Source organism: Lacerta agilis, chromosome 4 (assembly GCF_009819535.1).
Source record: "Lacerta agilis isolate rLacAgi1 chromosome 4, rLacAgi1.pri, whole genome shotgun sequence".
Taxonomy (NCBI): Eukaryota; Metazoa; Chordata; class Lepidosauria; order Squamata; family Lacertidae; genus Lacerta; species Lacerta agilis.
Window position 1 is genome coordinate 59174746 of NC_046315.1, and position 18848 is coordinate 59193593.

General features: G+C 40.2%; 1 protein-coding gene across 7 annotated transcripts in view; it reads right to left on the reverse strand.

Annotated features, from left to right (window-relative positions):
• Positions 1–5402: 5402 nt before the first annotated feature.
• Positions 5403–18848, reverse strand: part of GK (glycerol kinase) — a 39803-nt gene continuing 26357 nt past the window's right edge. For 3 of the 7 annotated variants that reach the window (XM_033147215.1, XM_033147210.1, XM_033147214.1), the window contains 3 exons: positions 17792–17935; positions 17091–17171; positions 14147–14280 (listed from right to left, as the gene is read on the reverse strand). In XM_033147215.1, the coding sequence (XP_033003106.1) occupies positions 14177–14280; positions 17091–17171; positions 17792–17935 (329 nt within the window). In that variant the 3' untranslated portion in view covers positions 14147–14176. Of the gene's footprint in view, positions 8062–9687; positions 9780–14146; positions 14281–17090; positions 17172–17791; positions 17936–18848 lie in introns of those variants that run through there. The other 4 variants (XM_033147211.1, XM_033147217.1, XM_033147216.1 and 1 more) reach the window with 4 other exon arrangements.

Consider the following 18848-nt stretch of genomic DNA (forward strand, 5'->3'; position numbering starts at 1 on the left):
TTCCCCTTGGCTGCCTGGAAGGAAAGGCCGAAGCGGCTTGTTCACCTGCTGTGGCGACGCAGCCGCCGCCTCCCTGATCGCACGCGCTCCCTCGGGATGGCCGGGGGCCAAGCTAATAATAATGCCCGCTTCGCCGGCTTTTCACAAAAGCTCCTCGCTGGTCTTCACAAAAACAGCTACTGCCCCAATGGCGGTGTTTTTTTTTGTTAGCTTGCTCTCACACGAGCAAACGCATCACCGGAGAGATGTTTCTGCAGAGGTTATTCGGAGGAGGAAGAGTCTCTTTGCATAGCGTTAAGCGCCCTCATAAGGTTACCAAGCAAAAATTAAAATATATATAACCCAACGCTAAGGAGAGCCATCACATCACATCCTATGTGTAAAAATGGATTTCAGAAACCTTTTACTCAAATGCCTTCCACACATAGGATCCAAGGATGGTTTAGTCCTGCAATTACTGAGGTTATTTGTATACTAGGTGTTTCTATCCAGTCTTATTGTTTTAATTCTTGTCATGGCATCATTTCGTGATTGGCCAATGTATTTTATTTGTTTTTCTTCATTAACCGAGTTTCATTTTCCTTAGAAGCAGATTTGGCTGGACTGTTTCCCCCTACTCCAACTTTGAATGTATTTTTAGCGGTGAGCATATACAGTGCTGACTCATTTATTATTTTGCATCAGTAAGGATGCACATGATCTAAATGAAAATGGAACCTGCCCAGGATGCCTGAACTGAAAGGCAGTCAATAAACTTTGGCTTTGAAGCTTATTGGACTCCATAATGTCTTCCTAAGAAAAGGCTCACTAGCACTGTCATTTATGCTCTGTCACATGATTTGGTCGTTTTAAAGTCACAATCTTTTGTTCAGAACTCATTAGTGACATAAATATGGTTTTGGACACCTCCTTGAGATTTGCATATGTTAATGTATTAAATTGTGTTCCAAGCCCTTTGGAATTTGACAAGACAATTTAACTGGCTTCTAAGGGCACTCATGGTGGATAAACATCTTATGACTCAGCTGGCAGCATATGTGGTGACCTTCCATAAATGCAAGAAAGCTAATAAATTTTCTAACATGTAGACTGATTATATAGATCCATTTGCTTGAATGTCTGAGCACTGGTTTGGTCTGGACCACCAGTTGCACCTTGTCTTCTTTCCTTCCTCTCCCTTGAATTTCACATCTCATACCCACATCTGTTTAATTCATAAATGCAGAGGATTTGTCAAGTTTCAGTTCTCTACAATAATTCATTTCATCACATCTGTAAATAACTTGCAGTCAATGATATCACCATGTTCAAGTTTATTATTATTACAGTACAGCTGCTGCCTACTGCTGAGAGCACATTACCTTCATTTCTCTGAAAACGGGTGTAATATATTTTGTTAATCAGTTACTCAGTGTGAAGTGAATGAATAATAGCTATTCCTTCAGAAAGAAGCTTCAGTTGCAGCATTATTTTTCTTTATGCCACTCCTGAATAATGTTCCTTCTCCATCAACTAACTTTGCCAAGAAGGTGAGGCCAAACTGTATTAAACAATTAATGCAAGTTAAACATTGGCATTTTCTATTACAATTACTCCACAGAGATTTAATTATAAGGTCCCACTTAATCCTTTATATTTTTATGCAGAGAAATGAATTTTAATTAAAACTCATGCAGCAATTTAACTTGAGCTGTTTTAGTACAATTACTTGGTAATTTGATAAATACATGCAATTAGAACTTTCTTCTGGTTTTGGGATTCATACATTTTTTGCATGTAGTTCTGCAGTGTTTAAAATGATTCCTGAGAACAAATATAGAGTCTGCTGAGAATAATAATGTTTTGTTTGTTGAGATATAGAATCCAGCCATATCTGTGCCCCAAGTATACCCTAAACCTTAACATGTCCATATTTCTAAGAAACTATTTGTGAATGCACTTCAGCCAAAGTTAAGCATTCTTAATTGACTTGATTTCCCTGCGAGATTCACCCCTCCCTGAACACTGTGTTAGTTAGCAGTGACAAAGGCCAGCAGTAATAGGTTTAGGATTACATTTTCGCCTGATGTGAGCCAGGGAAAAGAGGTTTCAGTCTGCAGCAACAATATGGAGAAGGTGAGGTCAGGGCACAATGTGGGCTGATAGTCTGAATCCTGGGCTGCCACCTTGGGAGAAGCAAGAACCTCTTGGAGTGTAATGCTTTGAACCCCTCAATCATAGGCTCAGATTGCATATATGTGTAAATAAACCATGTACTTATCATAAAGACACTAAAGGTAAAGGGACCCCAGGAAACATGAACCCTAGGTAAGCACCTGGATTCCTGGAATTGTGCACTGCTTGGGGTGGCATGTAGCAATAACATTCCCAGAGAATTCAGGTGTGTGCTGAAGTTTTAGCAAGTAGAAAGCAGCATAGAATAAGGCATTATTAAAATAGCTTCCATCCAACCATGCTCCGTTTTCTTTTCCCCAACTTCATTTTCATATTTCCTCTAGCTGCTTTTGAACTGATGCAGACCTCAACTTAATATGGGCATTCATTTTTGTGAAATAGCTTGGGGGGGAGGAGGGGCCCGGGGCAGGAAAGTGGGGTGGAATAACTAGTTACTATTATGAATATAAGAAGGCTTGAGATCTAGGGTTCTCTAATACAGCAGAGTTGAAAAAACAACAACTTGTTTTTAAAAGTACCAAACACTATTACTCCAACAGTAGCAGGTCTTCTTCCTTTTTTTTTTTTTAAAGTAGAATCTTCCAGATGAAACACTGAAGAGCTATCTAACTCAGCTTAAAGGTACCTGCTCCCATTATGCTGATTTTTGAGCATTTTTAAGAGTATATTTGTAAGAAACTGGAACTGCCCACTAAAAGAAATGGAATCTGGGCATTTTATTCTTAATGTGTTTAAACAGTTGGCAATTGTATTTTATTCTTTTTGAGCCAAATGGTGATGTACCAATTTTTAATTATTTTATGAGACATCTGCCCCTTTTTAGCTAAAAGACAAGCCTGGGTGTTGGGACGGCAGTGAGGGCAATCCCATTTCATACACTGCCTCTGATGTACAGTGAGAGCGTTTCTGTTGGCAAGGCTTTTAATTAGGTTTTACATGGAATATATATATATATATATATATATATATATATATATATATATATATATATATATATATATTCTTCTTTATTATAAACATCTGGTAATTTCCAGCTTACACAATGCTGCTTTATAAAACTCAATTCTTTCATGCAGAAAATATAATGTGTTGGGTTTTTCAAAACATAAAATTAAAGAACTTGCAGAGCAACCAAGGCTCATTATATTGAGGCATAGTTTGTGCACATGCTCATTTACATGAAAAGAGAAAAGTTGTTTATGACATTTACTCAGGGCTAACTCAAGCAGTACTGGAAAATGCTATCAAGGAAGCAAAGCACAGTTGCAGCTACTAGAAATAAACATCTGTGCAAATGATTTTGTGCAAAACACAGTTTGTTCAAATAACAACATGTGCTATGTGGGCCTCAGAAGACTAATTCCACAGCTGATCAAATAGGAGTTTTAACAACAAAAGTATTTCCTTAATAGCTTGAAAGGTTTGGTGACAAACTTTCTGCCCCCCCCCCCCCGCTCCACTCCGGAAAACTAAGTTATATATGCAGTTTTATTAAACCCTGTTTGGTATAGGCCAAGTAGGAAGAAAACTACCACCACCTCAACAAAGAGTCATAAATCAAAAAAGAGAATCCATAGTGTCTTATCAGCAAATGCACCTGCTCACCACAGGCTTGTGGCACAAAAGCCAACAAACAAGCTAGCAGTCAAGACTGAGAATCTGTTTCCTATCTCCCTAAAAGCTTGTGATGTTCAAGTTTTCTTATTATTTAAATACACTGGTCTTCAGGCTGGTTCTTGTCCAGTTGTACCATTTTAAAACAGGAACACCCAGACACTTTTGAAAAGACAAGGGGCATGTAGCAGCTAGGCTATCCTTTGCGCATGAAACCGTCTCCTACCATTTCATGAACCTTTCAGTTTTAACTGTTTTTTGCCGATTTCTTTGAAGTCTATGTAATCCTCACTTTGAGGTGACGATACTATCCCTGTGGAGAATTTCAAGTGCAAATGGAGAGTTATGGTTTGGAAGCAAAACTTAAATAAAATATAGGGAAGAAACAAAATAGAAAATTCTTTCCAGTAGCACCTTAGAGACCAACTGAGTTTGTTCTTGGTATGAGCTTTCGTGTGCATGCACACTTCTTCAGATACGGCAGACCAGCACGGCTACCCACCTGTATATAGGGAAGAGTTTACACACTCGCCAATACTATAGAGTGGTACCTCAGGTTACATACGCTTAAGGTTACATACTCCGCTAACCCAGAAATAACGCTTCAGGTTAATAACTTTGCTTCAGGATAAAAACAGAAATTGTGCTCTGGCAGCGCAGCAGCAGCGGGAGGTCCCATTAGCTAAAGTGGTGCTTCAGATTAAGAACAGTTTCAGGTTAAGAACGGACCTCCAGAACGAATTAAGTTCTTAACCCGAGGTACCACTGTACTGGTTAACAGTTTAACAGCACAATCCCGTGCATGTTTACTCAGAGGTGAGCTCCATGGGGTTTAACCAGACTTAAAGGTTATATACTTGACCAACAGAACACACTTAATATGAATTACCACTGGATACAATAAAACCTACACCCAAGTAAATAGGCATTAAGATTGTACTTTAAATATCACCAGTCAGTAACTGACTGGAAGTGTTCCAATAACTTATTAAGATATAAATGCAACAATTCAAGCAAATACATTTCTTATTTTAAAAATATGTTAACTGTGCTGGTATAATTCTTTGATTTATAACTTATTGAACTAGATATGCAAGACATATCATATACCTGAAGGGGGGGTGAATGGCTACCACACTGATGTACAGGAGGTGGCATGCTGCCATCTTAGTTCTTGAAATGCTAGGTAAGAAAGCAAACAAAATTGACTTACAAATTAACATGCTATGTTACTTTAAGGCAGGGGTCAGCAAACATTTTCAGCAGGGACTTTTTCAGCAGTCCACTGTCCCTCAGACATTGTGAGAAGCCAGACTATATTTTGAAAAAAATAATAATGAACAGATTCCTATGCCCCACAAATAACCCAGAGATGCATTTTAAATAAAAGGATACATTCTACTCATTTAAAAATATGCTGATTCCCGGACCTCCCGCAGGTCAGATTTAGAAGGCGAATGGGCCGGATCCAGCCCCTAGGCCTTAGTTTGCCTACCCGTGCTTTAAAGCAAGAAAAACAGAATCCCAGGATGAGATTTTGTGAAGTAGAATTTTCTTGTTTCCCACCAACCAACCAACCAACCAACAAACAGTAAAGCATTTACACACTTGAATCAGATTTCATTTTAAATTTATTCACGGCTTCCATTGCAAACATAATTGCAAACAAGATTTAGGTCATTTTAAGTCACATGTATTCTCAGCAGTGCAAAACCAGCCAGTGTTGCTGTTACAAACTTTCCATATGCCCATTTAAATTTCAAGGTGTCACAATATATAGGGGGAGGGGGGAAATCACAAGAATCTGTTCACAAAAAGTGAACAGTTAATTCTGTTTTGTAGAAAAGAAGTACATTTTACAAAATTGCAACTGTAATTATAATATCACAAAAATAATTTAATGTCCTATATACCCCCCAGAAACTGTAGTTAAAACTGCCCATCACACATTGTTTAACAAAGCATCAGCCAAACACATATGAAGGCAGCTCAAGAAACAAGTGATTTCCAGGTTCTTTTATGGTTTGCTGTTTCATCATTTGTTTGGGAAAAGGGGTTAGTATTTGGCACTTATATCTTTGAAACCCAATGTTATCACACACTGAACACCCTAGGTCTGTGTCCATTCCATTGACCTCCTAGGAAAAATACAGTTTATTCAGCCTGCCAAACACCTGCCCCTGCAAGCTCTCCCCTCCCACTTTTCTCTGAAAGCTAAGCTCATGGAAATAAGCAGAATACATTGTAAGAGAACAAGGCTTTCTCCTGTGCTAGCAGGGGGAAGCCTTGGCTTGCCAAATACGGTCCAAGCTACACAGTGCCTGTGCAAGTTATAAGGCTAAGACGTGGAGTTTTACAAATCCTACTACCAAGTTCACATGTACAGTAGTTCTGACACAAACCAATATTCCAAATTGCTTTTGTCATTTATCAACATGCTGAAACATTAAAACCCAATCTACATTTAAGGGACAACGTTGTCAAGAGAATTCTAGAATTTACACCAAGTGCAGAATGCGCTGCAGCTTCAGAGACCATTGTTTAAGATTTTCATTGCACTTAATGAAAAGGCATTGGTATTAGACCTAAAATACTTTGAATTTCCAGTGCTTAATGTTATTTCCCAAGTGATCAAACACACATATTCTGTAACAGTGAAGACAAAGTCACATGAGACAGACACAGAAACCATTTGAGCATGCACATTCCCTTTAGCTCCTAAATGCACATATTTAGAAATACACACCAAACTTTCAAATCAGGCAATTTCATGTTAAGATTACACCAAGCCCTCTTTATTTACCAAATATAATCTTTTGCATAAGATTTTATAGCAGGGAGTAAGCTATGTCATTTTTCCACATAGGAGTTACTTTTTGCAGCAATTTTGGGGTACATTCCAGCAATCTGAGGCATCTCAAAGGACAAGGCAGACTGGATCCAATTCATTTCACAGATGTGGAAACCAAAACTCCTTCCAGCTACAGGCAGCATTGGCAGAAGAAGAAAAAGATAATGTGGGGTACATATCTGGGAGGACCAGAGTAGCCTTTGCTGAAACCCTGTTACATTCAAGATTTGAAGGGGGTATTTGTCCTTGCTTGCCTTTTCTAATATAGTTCCCACTCCATTATTCTGTTCCTTTACAGCATTCCAATTTCAGAAAATGGGATACAGAGCAAAATAGGATGGTGGTGGTAATGATGGTAAAAGCAGAAAAGGGAACCAGGCTGTGTGAGCTGACAGATGTTTCTACTGATTTTTTTTATTAAGAAAAGAAACAATTCCCTCCAAAGATTGTAGAATGGATCACCTGAAAATGTGTCAGCTTAGCTTTGATGTTTTTGGCTAGCAAGTAATGCTTTTGCTTTGATGCCTAAAAACTTGCACCCAAGACACAAAATTGCCACTGTCTAGAACGTGGCTATGCTAAGAGGCTGAACTTTCCCATTCCTACACCACCAGCTCCAACACATCCAGACAATGGAAAGGTTCATTTGGACTGTACCTGCTGCCCAAAGAAAACATAACAAGTGCATCCAAAACTATTTAATCTCTGTCTTTACACCTTAGCATAGTACTTTGCATGTGGAGCTTCTTTGCTGCTTAGGTCTCTGGCTTGCTAATGTATAGGTGAAAGCACATATATTTTAATCTTAAATACACATTTGGAAAAATAATCTTGTTAATTAACTTGTGGCACTTTCAGGATTTAGGGTCCTCATTACTAATGGACAATGCACATGAACAGAAGAGAATAAATCAGTTATTCAGGTTTTAGTATGATGAAAAAGCACCATTAACTGCTTCAATATTGGAAGAGTCTAACTCATGACGATACAGACAGGCGTTGCTCCATTGGTCACTAGTGAGCACTGGCTGATACCATTATGGGCAATTTTCTAGGAAATGGAAAATGCCACCATGACTTTACAGATGTGCATACTGCGCCAAGCTTTTGAACCATACAGTTGACAATAATACAACCCTTTTCTTTGTGGCAATTTCCCATGTCAAAATGTATAAAACAGGTGATGATGGTTGAGGAAGTTAATGAAAGGTTTGCATCCCAGTGTACATTTAAGTAGGGAACATGTGGCAGCAATGTTATGTGTGTTCCTCATTCCACGTTCAAGTCCTCTCCTATATATTCATGCTATTTTGACAATTAACCAAGTCAAAACAATCCCATGACAATGGAAGAGAGCACCAGATTCTCTTCGGATGCTGCAATCTCCTGGAAATCCATTAAGGAGCCTCATTTGCAATTACCTTAAATAGAAAACATATTGTCAGGTGTTGAATACTTCTTGTTGAAAAAATGCAATGTTTATGATTACTTCTTAAGGAGAGGTTTAGCTAAAGGCAGTTCTCTCTTTCTTTCTCTGGGATATGTGTGGAGAAAGAAGAGTAAAGTCTTCATATGGGTATTACCTCTGTAGAGAGAGGCACTCACAGTAAGAAGAACAATTAGGGCTTAGTCCAGTCTCTGTCAAATCTTTTGGAACATAGCCTCAATATTTGATTGTAGTAAAGAATACAAAAGATGGGTCTGATATTCAGAGGCAAAATCCAGTGGCAACTTCTCCTGCACAAGTCTCATTGAAATGATTAAGTTAAGCTATAGTAGGTAAATTCTGGATAGGAAGCCCATTCATGCCCCACAGGTCAGCTAAAGGTGAACTGATAAAAGTATTAATATTCTGCAAATGCTTTTCTCTATTATCATGGGAAGAATACTGCACATATCTACCACAAACCTACAAACCGCTGGTCTGGTCTACCCTAAAGTGAACTATGGGTGCATAATATAAATTGCAATGAGCTCACTGCCTTGAAAAAATAAGGCACCATCCATAGAATTTAGATTGTGCACTGAAATATACTGCACTAGTCCCATGGAGATGACGCTCACCTGTCAGATATGCTACAAGTACACAATCCATGAAATTCCCTCTGCTATTAGTAACATGCTAAGGCATGTATACAATCACAATGAATTTATTCTCTACAGCAAGGTACAGCCACTGTAGTGCCCTCCAGATTTTGTTGAACTTTAACTCCCATCAGCCCCAGTCATAAAGGTCAGACATCAGGAATTATGTGAATTGTAGTCCATCAACATCTGGAAGGCACCATGTTGGCTATTCCTGCATGCTACATCACTCTAAAAAGGTGTAGTACTTGGGGTTGTTTTGCTGCATATATACCGGTATACTTTTCCCAATAGTGATCCAGACTAATTAGCCCACCAAATATTCTCCACAAGCTGCAAATGAAATGGAAGTTTATTTCAAAATATTGAACCACGGTGATCTTTTCAAATGTGAGACCCTAATCTTATGACTAAGTTAGATCATCAATATAATTTGTTTGAGGGAAATTTAAAAACCAACCAGCCAGCCAACCAACAAAAATGCACACTCTTTTAGGAGAGAAAATCTTTTTGATATTAATGATGGTTTGACCTTAAATATCAGCAAGTCAGCTTTGTAGAGTTGCACTGGAACAATAGCCTGTTTGGCCCACCTTAAACATTTATCTGCTGGTCCAGAAAGTTCTAAAAATTTGCTCATAATGTCTGAAAATGCTGATTTCTTAAAATAAATTATGTAGCTTTGAGCTTTCAAAGGATAACTGGAATGCATAATTTTGTTGTAATAAGTAGAAAATCAGAACCTATAATCATGCTTAAAAATAATCATGGCAGTGTGGTTGACACCAGAAGTCCTACATAAAATATTGGTTCCAGAAAATCTTAAATCAACGTCTTGAGAAGCTGTAGCTATTTGTGCCACTGTTTATTCAACATAGAACAAGAATACTGAAAACAAAAGGATAACAATCAAACTAGCAGTGATAACCTTGTAAAAATAAGCTAGTTCAAATAATAATAAACTAACCTGAGATGTACTTTGCTCCGATTAACATTAACAGGCTATTCATTATAAAAAAGCCCAAAGGCAGACTACAGAAGATACTAGTTTCACCTGATGCCATCCAGTAGGAGAGGTTCCAGTCAAGCAAATCAAAAGAGAGATACATGTAAATTGCAAGATTTAGGAATCACATAAATAAATAAAATTTACAAGAAAGCAGCAACATCTGCAAAATGCTAGTTTTAACACACAGTAATAATTAGAGCTGAGCCAAGCCTTTCTGCTTAGATATATTCCGACTTTGCATCCAATGTCAATATTCAATGTGATTTAGGCAAAGCCAATCAAATATTAATAAAGCAGACAATGCAGAACTCCAAAACAAAGCTGATGTTAAGTATTTAAAAGATTCTTCTAGAGAGAATGCATGGGTGATGGAGGAGCATGTGCATGTGTCTCCACCCACATATATATATATTCATAAACACACATGCTAACGTGCAATTTAAGAGCTATAGGCAAAGGCCTGCACATGCAAGTCTCTCTTCAAAAGAGGAAGATGGCATGAACAAAGCCTAATTAATGTACAGTGTCCCTCGGGGTACCTCCAAAGAATCCGTTTGCTCCATCATCATGCATACTACCCCAGTAAGCGGAATATGCATCTACCACTATCCAGACTGCAATCAAAAGCACAAAATAGCAGTATTTACCGGTATTTCACCCATTGATCCCTTACAGATGTGCTAAAACCACTGGCTGACAATATAGTGTTGTCTAATCTAGAAAGTTTTATACATGGATACTAGGCAACAATAAATTCAAGTAACAACTTGACTAGTTGAGCAGCATACATGCTGGGATAGCTCAGTCAGTAGAGCATTGGACTCTTAATCTCAAGGTTGTGGGTTTGAGCCCCATGTTGGGTGAAAAATTTCTGCATGGCAGGGGGTTGGACTAGATGACCCTCATGGTCCATTCTAATGCTACAATTCTTTGTTTCTATGATTAAAGCTGCCTTCAGGAACAAAAACTTGCATCTAGTTCAATGGTTCTCAAGCATTTACCTTCTAACCCACCTCACACCAATTTTGCTGATTAAGCAACAAGCTTTTCCTCTCTATATCAAAAGATACCCTATCTCAGTAGTGTGTCGCAACACACTCAAAATGCCATCCCTGACCCATTCAAACATTCTTGGACACAGCATGGAATACACAGCATGTATTTCATTATAGTCTTCTTGGTAAGTTATCAAAAGACTCAAGTAATAGCCTTCAAAACAATGAAGAGCTCGCCCCAAGTGCTCTACAACCTCTTCCCTTGGTTTGTACACAAAGAAAGCACCTAAGGTTTAGATCAGGGGTAGTCAACTTTTTTATACCTACTGCCCACTAATGCATCTTTCTTGATGGTAAAATTTCCTTACCGCCCACCAGTGCTGCAGTAACTCATTTTTTTTTAGCGCAAGTAGAAAGGAGGGATTTTTTTTAATGTACTTAAATTTATCTTTTTATTTCTACTTTATGCATGTTTATGTTTTTAACTTTATGAAGTTCAATGTGAAAACAATAAAGTAAATTGAAATTACTTCTTTCTTTTATTTGGTAAGATAACAAAATGTAACTTGCCAAAACATGAGCCACCCTAAACACTATGCTTCTGCCTGTCTCTGTTTTCTCCTATTTTTTTCTATTTTTCTTCCTATTTTTCTATTTTTTCCTTCCCTTTCCTTTTTACCTCCTTTTTTACTCTTTTCTTTTACCTTCCTTATGGCAATGTCCAGAAGTAAGCTTGAGCTAGTTACACTGGTGGAGGAAGAGGAGTGCGGGGGGAGCGCACCACCCCTGGCAGCGCGACCCCCAGGGTGCCATTGTGGCTGCCCGAGCTGGGCACCACGCCCCTGCAGGCGGTGCACCCAGCCCCCAGGATGTGCGCCAGTTCCGCCCCTGCCTGCCCTCCGCCCCCTGGTGCTGGAGCATGAAGCTCCACCACTGGCTAGTTAGCTCACTTATTATTATTAGTCAACAACAATTCTCTCCTTCTCCTGCCTATAATTTTTTCCTTTCCTTCTTTCTCCTATTTTACAAGTACTCTGCTCCGCTTCTGCCTGTCGCTGCTATTGTGCATCAGCTCACACTCCTCCCCTTCTGTTGCAAACATCTTATAACATTGCCCCACCAATCGCTCTCCTGCGTTTAGATTATTTCCTTTTTTGGCGTATGGTATCACTTGGCAGAGCCAGTTACTTTCTGGATTACCTCATATCAGGCATGGCCAAACGTCGCCCTCCAGCTGTTTTGGGACCACAACTCCCATCATTCCTAGCTAACAGGACCAGTGGTCAGGGATGATGGGAATTGTAGTCCCAAAACTGCTGGAGGGCCAGAGTTTGGTACACCAGGCCATACAAGATGGATACATTCACAGGCAGGGCCATTGGATACTTTTCTACTGCTGCCTATGCCTACAGATGTACCCACTTGGTGCCTCAGAAACATAAGAAAAACACAAGTAAGGGGGCGGGAGATTCAAACTTGGCTACCACACTTCCTCTTCCTGCATGTTACACTCGCTCACGCTCGTGCTTTCATGTGCGTTTGTGCACTTGTCCCCGCCCACACTTCCTGCTAACCACCTAGTGCGAGAGAGATGAATAGAGCATTCATCTCTCTCGATGGAAGGAGGATTCAGCTTGTGCTGTAGAATCCCCTACCTCCCACCCATAATCCTGAAATGCCCACCAGTGAGCGGTAGGGACCAGGTTGACAACCCATGGTTTAGATCAGGGGTCGGCAAAGCTTACCTTTCCTGGGCAGGTTCACTGCCATGGAGAAGAGAAGAAGAAGAAGAGTTTGGATTTGATATCCCGCTTTATCACTACCCAAAGGAGTCTCAAAGCGGCTAACATTCTCCTTTCCCTTCCTCCCCCACAACAAACACTCTGTAAGGTGAGTGGGGCTGAGAGACTTCAAAGAAGTGTGACTAGCCCAAGGTCACCCAGCAGCTGCATGTGGAGGAGTGGGGACATGAACCCAGTTCACCAGATTACGAGTCTACCGCTCTTAACCACTACACCACACTGGCCCCCTCCGTGGGCCAGATCGCACGCCCACGTTTTCTGGCATCTGCACAGATGTGATTTCCGGAGCTGCGGTGCTGGTTTAGCGCAGCACACAGGGACTTGCCGAGCGGATGGCTTGGTTCGGGGGCAGCTCGGGGGGCACTTGTGGCCCATGGGCCTTAGGTTGCCGACCCCTGGTTTAAATGATCCATGGTGCGTTTGATGCAGTTGCTCCAAGCCCCACAACACCCAGAGCCTAGTACCTCTTTTACACACACCTGCATCCGTCTTGCTACCCACTCTACCTCTTACTTCACTGTAACCTTTGTGGTTGTATGCCAGGCCATAGCAGCTCCACTGTGATCGCAGCGAATGCTTAGGGGTGCCACGTGTGAGTGTTAGAGAGACTACAGTATAAACAAAATAGTAATAACCAGCAAGGCACTGTTTCTTGACCCTCACAAACTTCAGCTCTCACAGGAGAAAGAGAGGATATGGCAACAGATAGTTATGGGGAGGATTCCTCCTGGAGCTATGGGAGAAGGAAATTATTACCTTGAGGTGGGGGCACACCACAGAATGAGGGAGAGACTGGTTTTTTGTTGTTGTGAGGACTCACTCAACTAATATCATTCCAAAGTGTATGATGACTGCAGGGAGAGTTGTATAAATGACTTACCTAGCTTGCATCTGAGATGAGGTGTGTGAGAGACACAGTATCTAAAGAGGGACTTTTATTTTTGTCTTTTTGGTGGGTGCTTTTATTAAACTACATGTGGCCTTTGCTTTGATTTTTATCTAGGAAAGGTTTATGTTTCCGATGATCTACCAAAACCAAAGTCTCCCTACCCCCCTCACAACAACCTTATGAGGTGGGCTGGGCTGCTGGGCTGGGATACAGTGACAGGGCCCAAGGTCACCAAGTGAGCTTTATGGCTGAGCAGGGATTTGAAACCAGACCTTCCCAATCAAACACTGCAATGATGATGCCTTCAGAATTACTTTGCAAAATAAGATAGCATCAGTTTGAAAGAAATGGGATCTCATAAAATGGCAGCCTTAGAGAAGACTTGAGTCGCTTGCTAGAACCTGAACAAAACACCCAAAACTCCATGAAGGACAAAAAGAGAAAAGTAAATATGTTCTTTGATAAAAATCAAGGCTTCATAATTCATTTTGACTAGGAAAAAAAATATATTATTACATAGCATTTCCCCCCTGAAACTTAAGCTATTAAAACAGACTTTCAGATTTCTATCTAGATCTTTAAAGGTGATATTACATGTGCAAGCTAGCACTATAAAACTAATTAACTATGATTTCACTGAAATACTAACTTTAGAAATAGTTTCATGCTTTGCTTCTGGGCATTTCATTTCATTTAATTGTGAATAAAACACAACACCCTATAGAGCTGGTTTCTTCCTTGTTTTATTGCGCACATTCATGAGGAGAACCCTGATGCCCAAAACAGGAAACACAGACTTTGTTCTTCCTCTGTCTCAAATTCTTGTTCTATTGGTCTGGGTCTACGTTCAGTGGGTGCTGCTATATTGATGGGATGAAAACATAAGACAGTGTCATTTTTCTAATCTCTGAATAAGCACAGAGGTTGCCATGTCTGCTAGCCATTGCTAAACTGCCTTTAAAGTGCACTGTCACTAAGGTGGGTTATAAATGCAATATCTATGCAAGATAATTTAAGAGAATTAATACACACACACGCACACACACACACACAAAATCAGAACACAGAAAGAGCCAGTGAAGCGTCATTAGCATTGGATATCATTGGCTTGGTTCACACATAAACACCATAGCTAATGTTCAAATACAGTAAAAACACCAAAGTCCCTGCTTTGTACTGGGGAGTCAAGAAACAAACTGGGCTACCACTCTTTGGAGTGAAACAGGCCATGAGCTTGTGTTCCTTTGTAATGAAAAGCCAAGGGTTATGGTTTGTTGTGCTTGATGTAGAACAGCCAGGAGTGGGGGTAGAAACAAAACAGTAGCCTTTAGCACCATGGAATTTGCTCCCTGTATATAAATGAATGCAACCACAGAGAACACCCTTGCCAGAACAGGGCCTCTGCTGCAGATCTAACCATCACTGGTGATAGGTACCATTCCTTGTTCCATTGCTTCGGGGAGAGGACTACTAGAATAGAGACCTCACCTGCGTGCACAGTGAAGGAATAAATTTAGGCTCCTGCCCAGTTAGAATAGCACCAAGTGATTATTTCCAACATTGGAAGAAAGGGTGTATGGAAAAAGGTCAAGCTCACAGAGCTACTGCCCCTATATGATCTTGAATGCCACCACATTCAGTAGAGCACACTTGAATGCAGCAGCTGTTTCTGTTGCAAGATGGAGCCATAGGCGGGATGTACAGGACAAATCTGAGTGAATATTGTTCAGTATTTCTCAAATCTTCTCTCTATTTCTGGGAGTACTATACCCTCTCTCCTATTACTGTGTTGCCCTCAACTTTTACTGCTTAGTGAGAACATGGACCTTTAAATTTGAGTTTCTTCTTTACATGCCCATTCTAATGAAGAAACAACCACCAGAAACTTTATTTACTTAACTAAAACTCCCCTCTACAGCTGTTATGGCTTTAAAGAAAGAAAAAGCCATAGGTTTTCAGTAAGAGTCCAATGACTCCTTCCACGCAGAAATCATGAAGTTTGAGAACCTTTGATCTAGTTTATGCAACTTCTTCCCGTTGGCTGAAGGAACCAGTAGTTTATTATTTTCTTCAGATTTCATATTATAATGCATCTATAACAATCTAATGATAAAGCACAGAAGTCTGTGCTTTATCATTGTATTTTGTTCATTGTATTTTGAAAAAAACCCTCAAATAAAATCATTACAGTTTAAGGCTATAATTTTAAGCACACCTACAAGGCGGCGGGGGGGGGGATCTAACTGAAAGAAATAGGACTTGCGCCTCAAATTTGCATACTTTGGATCTCATTACAGGCCAGCTCTTTAGTGCTATTTTGTAAATGTCAATGACCTGATACTCACATCACATTAAGCCATAGTTTAAAACAATTGGTTGTACCCAATGCTAGTCCTATTCAGAGAAGACCCATTGAAGTTAATAGGCATGGCTAACTTAGGCTCAATAATTTTGCTAGGTCTACTCTTGAACTTAATTGGATACAAGCTTTGGTTTAATGTAAACCAGGCTTCCTCAAACTTGGCCCTCCAGATGTTTTGAGGCTACAATTCCCATCATCCCTGACCACTGGTCTTGCTAGCTAGGGATCATGGGAGTTGTAGGCCAAAAACATCTGGAGGACCGAGTTTGAGGAAGCCTGGTGTAAACCAACAGACACATGCTGCTCAAAATTTCCTGTAGCACTCCCTCCCCCTGCCCACCCCTCCAGCTGAGTCTGGACTCGAGTCTGGCTTGTTATATTGTCAGAATCTAGCCTCACTGTTAGCTTCTCTTCAAGGATTGTTCTTGACTTACCACTGCCCATTCACCTTGAACCATAGTTTGTTTCGTACTATGGTTTAATGTAATGTGTGAATTGCGTCAATGAAATGCAGCCACCCTTTAATATGTTCAACACGAGAATTGGGATATATTATTCATGAGACTTCAATAGCAATCTATAGGTCTCAGAATCAGGAAATTTTGTTTAACATACACTTTTCTATTCTGGTTGTTATAAGCCAAATTATTTCAGTCAATGTGGGATTGCAAGCCCTTTCCTGCCTTTTGCTGACACTGTAGATAGGACAGCTTCTCTTATTTAAAATTAATCCTACTTGATAGCATAGTATCCATAGATTGGTCCTACACAATTTATTTACTATTCTCTACATGTGAGAATAAAGTCCCACAGAACCTCTATTTCACTGGTTTCAAATAACTTTTTTTTAAAAAAGGATTAACACCACTCTCTCTTTTTAGCATTTGTTCATATATAAACATGTTTCCTATTTGCAAAATGTATATGTAATTCTGCTTAGGAACCTTTAGACTGAGTTCCTGATGCCATATAAAATTATCATTAAAATGTTAACTCAGGCAGCCAAGAGGAAGCAGATAGCTATTATTTAGATGTTGCCAGGTGCCATACAGTTTTCTCTAGTCTCTATATACTTGCCTAAAAGCATTTATAATCGAGTTGCTCCATAACCACCTGTTATGGAAGTTAGATTTGTTTAAAAAGCTGGGTATATTCTTTGCTGCAGCCAGTTTAAAACTTTTATCTTCAAAAAAGATAGGTAAGAGGAGCCTCTGTTTACAAAAGCATTAATCACAAAAGGTGAATGACATTCTTCTAACAAAAACTCAGCATAACTTTCACAAGCTAGTAACAATTGTAATGGCTTACCGTCTACTTGTGGTTCTGTTGTTTCCCAGCCCATTGACTTCTGAACAGCTTTCTTCCACCTGGTATAGCGATACTCGCTTTCTGAAACCACAAGGAAATTTTTCACCCCAATTTCTAACCTATATTTTCACACATATCCTGTTGCAATAGTCATATCTAGTCATATGACAGGGGTCGGCAACCTAAGGCCCATGGGCCACAAGCAGCCCACGGGGGTCGTTTAACCGGCCCACAAGCCACCCCCGAACCGAGCTGCCTGCTCAGTGAGTCCCCATGCGCTGCGCAGGGATTTGCTTCTGTGGCGTCGGAAATTGCGTCTGTGCATGTGCAGACGCCAGAAATCACAGACGCACGCACGATCCAGCCCACAGAGGAATCTCCGCTGCAGTGAACCGGCCCAGGTGAGGTAAACCTTGCCGATCCCTGTCATATGAGATCTGGACTGGTCTTGTTAGTCACATCTAGATAAGAGTCTCCTGAACTCTTTATCAAGTGACAACAACATTCAAACAGAAGTGTGAAAAGCATTGACTAGAGGCAAGTACTTTTAGCCCAGAACACACCCGCACTCACTCTACTAGTCTAATTATACCAATGGAACAAACTGCACTAGTTCCTCCAAGTCATGTGAATTGGCCAAGGCCCAGCATGGGCTGATGAATGCTCAGAGAATGGATAACATATATTAATTTCCTTCTTACCCTCAGGATTGATCTGTGGCTCAAAACGTTCACTGGTCACTGCCGTAAAGTCAGCAGGATTCAGACTCCAGACTCCCACTCCTTCTGCAGCTCCTGCTGCCATTGCTGCTCCCAGTGCAGTGGTTTCAGGCATGGATGGCTTTACTAATAAGCCAAAAATGAAGGTAGAGTGTTTATGGACTGCTTTACATAGCAAGGTATTTATAGGATAATGAAGTACTGTAATCACTTTTCAAGTGAAGTTAGAACACCAAGCAGCATGCTTCTAATTGGCTTAATGCAGAAAAATAAATGAGAATCTGAGTTAAAGCCAAATATATATATAGCCTATTAATTTAAAAAAAGAGAGAGCAGCACTGGTTCTTAAGAAACAAAGCAGAGCAAATTGGTATCAGCTGTAAAGATATTAATATCCTAGATGTTATTGCAATTAATTAACCCCAGGGTTATTTTGCTTCCAGAGATTTTAATAAAAGATGAGTAAGGAGAAAGGGCAAGCTTATGTCTTTTAAATAATATCTTCTTAAGTTTGAAATAGTGCATGGGTCAAAGAATTCCTCCCCCCACAACACATGCCCAAATTTAGAGTAGTATTCAACCAAGTTTTACTCATGAGTAAACTTGTTGAAAGTAACTGACCTCTCAGTACAGTTCATTAATTTTAATGGGATTTTCTCTGAGTAAAACTAAAGCTCACCCACACTTCCATTTGCCCTGCTGCTTCCCCCGTGTTTATAGCTGAATCGGACCGAATGGCAATTGGGTTTTCTGTGGATTGCCGCTTGTTCTGATTCAGTAGTAAACACCATGTTTCCCCAGGAAAAGCTGTAGGGCAAACACAAAACTACTCAGACCATGCCTAGAAAGGATGGGACAAGCGTGAAACCACTTGGACCAGTGCTTTCTAGGCAAAGGACAAGCAGAAAAGTGTGGACGAGCCTTAGTTGATTGTTCCTTGGTGTCTGTTGCCTTGTATTACACTCATCCAATTTAACGTTTACACCCAACTCATTAGAACAGGGGTCGGCAAACTTACCCGGCCTCGGGCTGGTTCCTC